This window comes from Somniosus microcephalus, chromosome 7 (genome assembly GCF_052327205.1).
Source record: "Somniosus microcephalus isolate GS21.2 chromosome 7, FLI_Smic_1.0, whole genome shotgun sequence".
Classification (NCBI taxonomy): Eukaryota; Metazoa; Chordata; class Chondrichthyes; order Squaliformes; family Somniosidae; genus Somniosus; species Somniosus microcephalus.
The window spans coordinates 47137047-47143215 of record NC_140993.1 but is presented as its reverse complement, the minus strand read 5'-3'; the positions used below and the strand labels follow the sequence as shown (position 1 = coordinate 47143215).

Here is a 6169-nt window from a genome sequence, read left to right as displayed (position 1 = left end):
ATATAACGTGGATAAATGCGAGGTTATCCACTTTGGTGTCAAAAACAGGAAGGCAGATTATTATCTGAATGGCAATAGATTGGGAGAAGGGGAAGTGCAACGAGACCTGGGTGTCCTTGTGCACCAGTCGCTGAAGGTAAGCATGCAGGTGCAGCAGGCGGTTAAGAAGGCAAATGGTATGTTGGCCTTCGTAGTGAGAGGGTTTGAGTACAGGAACAAGGATGTCTTGCTGCAGTTGTACAGGGCCTTGGTGAGACCACATCTTGAGTATTGTGTGCAGTTTTGGTCGCCTTATCTGAGGAAGGATGTTCTTGCCATGGAGGTAGTGCAGCGAAGATTCACCAGGCTGATACCTGGGATGGCAGGAATGACGTATGAGGAGAGATTGGGTCGATTAGGCTTATACTCGCTGGAGTTTAGAAGAATGAGAGGGGATCTCATTGAAACTTATAAAATTCTAACAGGACTAGACAGGCTGGATGCAGGATGGATGTTCCCGATGGTCGGGGAGTCCAGAACCAGGGGTCACAGTCTAAGGATAAGGGGTAAGCCATTTAGGACAGAGATGAGGAAGAATTTCTTCACCCAGAGAGTGGAGAACCTGTGGAATTCTCTACCACAAAAGGCAGTAGAGGTCAAATCATTAAATATATTCAAGAAGGAGTTAGATATATTTCTTAAGGCTAAAGGGATCAAGGGATATGGAGAGAAGGCAGGAACAGGGTACTGAGTTTGGATGATCAGCCATGATCTCATTGAATGGCGGAGCAGGCTCGAGGGGCCGAATGGCCTACTCCTGCTCCTATCTTCTATGTTTACTACAGTGTGAATGTCCTATCACGAGGTGTCACTGAGATATATCTTAAGCACTAAGACATGCTTAAACTCTTCTCCAGCCGGAGTTTCTGGGAGTGCTTGGAAATGGGACATTTTTGCTTTTGGCAGCAATGGGAAGTATTGTATCATCAACAAGCAAGGTTAGATTAGCTCAGATTTATAAAATAATGCATCGCTGATAGCTCAGCAAGTTTATCCAGTGAGTAGTTGAGCCAGGCAAACCAAGAGTGTCCCATTTCCAAGCACTCTAAGAAACTCCTACTGCAGAAGTCTTTTAGCGTGTCTTACTACTTAACAAATGTATCAGTGACACCTAGTGATAGGACATTCACAATTTGTTCTGTACAGAGTTAACTGGTATCACTTGACGTAGTTAGACGGGTTCTATAATTGGCCTTAGCACCTGTCATTCAGGGACAGGAAATTGGCCAAGTTGGAAGTCTTGAATTCTGTTTCATTTTGTGCTGGTTAGTCCCTGTGGAATACTGCAGTTGAAGTTTTGATCAACTCACCAGAGGAAGGATATTGCTGCCTTTAAAAGTGTACAGAGATGAGAAACAAAGATGGATTCCAGGTATCTGGAGCTTAAGATATGAGGAAAGCTGAAGGAAATAGGGCATTTTTTTTGCTGTATGAAAACACAAGTACTACAAGTTAAAATCCTCTGAGTGAGAAATTCGATTTGGGGCTAAAGTCATTGGAGTGATTGCTCTGGGCTCCCAGCCTGAGGCCTGAGCCAAATTCGGCATCAGGCCTTTTTGGTTATTTTTTTTTTGAGCAGCCTCTAGCAGTCCCTTTAAGGATTGCTGGTTAGGGTGCTCAAGATCTGGTACAACTAGTTAGAGCGTGCTCCACCCATTTGTACCTGAATTTGGCACTGGGGCCCTACAAGTGACTTAAACATAAGATAAACATAAGAAGTAGGCGCAGGAGTAGGCCATACGGCCCCTCAGGCCTGCTCCGCCATTCAATAGGATCATGGCTGATCCAAACCTAGACTCACGTCCACTTCCCTGTCCGCTCCCCGTAAACCCTAAGGGCTAGATTTTCAGTATAGACAGTTTTGGGGCGCTAACCTTAGCGCCCGCCCGAAGTTAGCGCCCGCCCCAAAGTAGCGCCCCGTTGCCGGAAATTCAGTGGCTTCGCCCTAAAAGAGTGGTGGAGCGCTAAAAGAGGCGTTCCACTCCTACCTTTAGGCGCTAAGCCGGCGGTCCAGAGGGATAGCGCCCAGGCGGGGCGCAGCGCGGGTGCGGTCATTTTTGCACTGACAGCAGACCCCGTGGTGCCGACCAGCTGTTAAAGGGGGAAGGGACGAATTGGTCTGCTGCCACGCCCTGCACACTGCAGCCTTGCAAAGAGGCCTCAACACTGCTGCTCAGCCCCAGGGAGTCATGGCAACGCCAGAGAAGGCCCGTCAGCGTGCCCTGCGCTTCTCAGAGGGTGATCTGGACATAATGGTCACAGCTCTGGAGGTGAGGCGCAAGATCTTGTTTCCAGAGAGTGGGAGGAATCCAACCCACCATGACTACACCAAAGCCTGGAAGCAGATCGCCCAGAGGGTGACGTTCACCGGTGAGGCCCCCAGGACCCACAAACAATGTCGTAAAAAATACAACGATCTGACCAGGATTGTGAAGGTGAGTAGCCTTTCCAGTCTCCTCCTCATTCTTGCATGTACACCTGACATGATGGGCAAAGGGAGCTGAAAGTCCTATTGGCCAGCCCTCAGCCAGCAGCATTGGGACAGTCATGAGCATCAAATGGCCATTCGGCACTCTACACTTTGGCCAAGCTATTCCACCATGGGAGGCAGTGCACAGTACATCAGGGCTTCACTCTGTCCAAGCTATTCCACCATGGGAGGCAGTGCACAGTACATCAGGGCTTCACTCTGTCCAAGCTATTCCACCATTGGAGGCAGTGCACAGTACATCAGGGCTTCACTCTGTCCAAGCTATTCCACCATGGGAGGCAGTGCACAGTACATCAGGGCTTCACACTGTCCAAACTATTCCACCATGGGAGGCAGTGCACACTACATCAGGGCTTCACTGCGCACTTACAGCCCGTCCTTTCTCTTGCAGGCTAAAGTAGCGCTTAATCACCAGGCCCGTGCCAGGGGTGGCCGCGCCAAGCTGCAGAAGCTCACTCGGCTGGAGGAGCGCGTGTGTGTGCTCATGGGAGCCCGTGTGATTGTCCCCACAGCGTGCGGTGTACCCGACCCTCCACTGCCCGGCAATGGTAAGGACCTCACCTTTTGGCCCTCTCGCGTCGCACTGGCCCATCCGAGCTACCTCCTTTGCCACTGTCCCACCAATGCGCTGAATCCCACCAGTCCTAACTCCCTCGCTGACGCCGTCTCCTCACTCTGAAGCTACTCTTGTGCATTCCTGCTTTCAGCTGGTGACGACCAGGACCCTGAAGCTGCCAGTGACAGCACCTCCGACCAGGAGGAGGAGGAGGAGCAAGCCGGACCTTCGGGGGAACAGTCACGTCCCGCAGGAGAGGAGGAAATGCTTGACACCTCCTCACTGGATGAGTGCCTGGAGGAACTGTCGCAGGGCAATGCAGCTTCTGGGACCAGTGGCGTCCAGCCACCCAGCAGCCGTGCGCGTGGCCCGCGGCCTTCCCCCCAAAGGGGGGAAGGATCAGAGGGGAGTGCTGCTGCTCGGCACACTCGCCGTCACCAACGCGGCAAGGGTCCCCTAGTTCGGCCCCCTCCTCCCCAGCGGGAGAGTCGTGACTCCAGTCCGGACACCTTCACTTCGGAGGAGGTGCGGAAGCTGGATAAGATGGCCGACGACTCGGACCGGCGACACACGGAGCTCATGAGCATGGTGGGGCGCATGCCTGAGGCCATCGAGTCGCTGGCGACCAGTGTGCGCGAGTTCGGGGCAGCAACTGCCGCGAGTGGCCGCATGCTGACTGATGCCGTCAAGACCCTGGCGGATGTGATGCGCGCGCACACCAGGACCACAGGGGCACTCACTGCTGCCACACGCGCTGTCTCAGGCAGGCATCGCCAGGGCAGCCGCCGCGCTGGACCATCCCAGCAAGCCGCCCGTCGGCTGATTGCTGCGGATCCTGCAGTGCGGGCCCGGCCGAGTGCCACTGCGCCACAGCACCAGCCAGCGCATCCCAGACGCCAGCTGGCCCACATTGCGCCATCCGTCGCCGCCATTCCCCCTCTGGGGCGTCAAGGGCAAGCGGCTGCAGCTGATGGTGGCCAGGCTCAGGTGCGCCACTCAGCAGACGGCCCCTCGAGGCCCAAACGCCGTGTAGGCCGCCCCGCAGCGGCATCTGGCGGAAGGGCATCTGAGCCTCAGGCGCCTTCCCCCAGCCTCGCAGCAGCCACTGGGCAGAGCTTGCGAAGGAGCAGCAGGCCGGGCAGGGGAGGCAAAAGGCTGGCCAAGGTCTCGCCCTCGCGGGCCACTCAGTAGAGGGTGTGGGCAGCTTTCCTTTAATATGGCGGTGGCCATCTTTAGTTTGCCCATGGTTGTGCTTTTGGAGGGCTTATTTTTTGCGTTAGGCCGACGTTGAGGCCCGGTTTGAAGAAAGGTGGAGTGACTCCTCCCCAGTTTGTGGGAGTGAGTCGTTTGTTGGGCTTTTTGTGGGGCCCGTTTATTGTTTTTGGGGATTCATGTGGGAAGGGCTTTTCATTTTTGTGCAATAAAAAATTATCTTTATTCATGCAGTCTCCATGGTTGTTCTTCTTAGTGTTTGTTGGCTTCGCCGGCTGAGGGCTTGCTGAGCGGCTGCATTCATCTTCCCTCATGGCCCCTGGCCATTCCCTGACAGGGGGCTTAGAAGTACCGTGTAATAAGGTGGCGTCGTGCGGCCCTTGGCCCTGGTCGCTCCCTCCTGGGAACGTACTCCTGCTCCTCCTCCTCCTCCTCCTCCTCATGCTCCTCCTGAGGTGCTGGTCCAACGTCAGGTGGCAGTGCCTGAGTCCTGCGGATAGCCAGGTTGTGTAGCATGCAGCAAACCACCACAAATTGGGAGACCCGGTCCGGCGAATACTGGAGAGCTCCTCCGGAGCGATCAAGGCAGCGGAACCGCTACTTGAGGACCCCAATAGTTAGCTCAATGATGTTGCGGGTGGTTTGATGGCTCTCGTTGTAGGCCTCTTCAGCAGCGGTCCTGGGCGCGTGGAGCGGGGTCATGAGCCAGGTGCACAAAGGATAGCCTTTGTCCCCGATGAGCCATCCTCTTGGGGGAGGCTGTGCCTGGAACATGTCATGCACAGTACTCTGCCGCAGGATAAAGGCATCGTGGCTGCTGCCTGGGAAGCTGGCATTGACTGCCATGATGCGCTGCTTGTGGTCACATACCAGCTGCACATTCAGAGAATGGTAGCCCTTCCTGTTGCGATACTGCTCGCCATGCTCCAGAGGGGCCCGCAAAGCCACATGCGTACAGTCAATGGCGCCCTGCACCAAGGGGAATTCCCCGAGTCTGGCAAATCCCAATGCGCGCTGATGCTGGCTCTCGAGGGCCATGGGGAAGGAGATGAATTGGCTTCTCCTTCTGAACAGTGCTTCGGTCACGTGGCGGATGCAGCGATGCGCGCCATACTGGGAGATGTTTGCTATGTCCCCAGCAGCGTATTGGAAGGAGCCGGTGGCATAGAAGTTCAATGCCACCGTCACCTTCACTTCCACCGACAGAGACGTCCTGCACCTGAGCTTTGGCCGCAGATCTCGGCGAAGCAGGTGGCAGATCTCTGCAATCACCTCCTTTCGGAATCGGAGCCTTCTAACACATCGCGCGGCACTCATGTTTAGGTAGGAGCGCTGCTGGCGGTATAGCCTGACTGGGTAAGGCCTACGTGGCCGACGCCTGTAGCCCCCTCTGCCTCTAGCCAGGGCTGCCCCTCTCACAATGCGTCTGCGAGCCCTACGGACATGGCGCTGCAGCTGCGCGTTGGCACCCCATGCAGCCCCCATCAAATCCTGGCAAACAGTCTAATTTCCAAATGGCCACTTGCAGCGCTATGGCCTGAGTCCAAAAATACCTGGCTCTTGCTGCTTGAAACCAGTTAGCTATCCTCCTTGTTGTGTCTCCAGAAATGCGTTGCACAAGACTGTTTTCTGAAAAAAGGCTGGCCTTTATACTGGAGAGGACGTTCCCTTTAATTAGCGCCCCCCGGGGCCCGCGCTGGTTGTGTTGCGTTCCTTTTTCCAAACGCTCCGGCCGCCCGCCGCACAATGGGGCGGTCCGACTGAAGTTTGCAATCGGGGCGGCCAAAGGGCGTTGCACGAGGATGTGACGTCATTTTCTGCGCGCGCATCCGGGCGGGCGCTAAACTTTGCGCCGGCGCTAACGGGCAGCT

At 55.2% G+C, this 6169-nt stretch overlaps 1 protein-coding gene across 1 annotated transcript; it reads left to right on the top strand.

Moving 5' to 3' along the window:
- Positions 1 to 1284: 1284 nt before the first annotated feature.
- Positions 1285 to 4512, top strand: LOC147114626 (uncharacterized). Its single transcript, XM_085992098.1, has 3 exons — positions 1285 to 2474; positions 2922 to 3078; positions 3238 to 4512. The coding sequence occupies exons 1-3, from the start codon at positions 2229 to 2231 to the stop codon at positions 4275 to 4277; spliced, it is 1443 nt and encodes a 480-aa protein (XP_085848224.1). The 5' UTR covers positions 1285 to 2228; the 3' UTR covers positions 4278 to 4512.
- The last annotated feature ends 1657 nt before the right edge of the window (positions 4513 to 6169 follow it).

Coding starts and splice junctions, on each gene's coding strand:
- LOC147114626 (XM_085992098.1), top strand. CDS start 2,229: ATGGCAACGCCAGAGAAGGCCCGTCAGCGTGCCCTGCGCTTCTCAGAG. Junction 2,475..2,921: donor ATCTGACCAGGATTGTGAAG/GTGAGTAGCCTT, acceptor TTTCTCTTGCAG/GCTAAAGTAGCGCTTAATCA. Junction 3,079..3,237: donor CCCTCCACTGCCCGGCAATG/GTAAGGACCTCA, acceptor TCCTGCTTTCAG/CTGGTGACGACCAGGACCCT.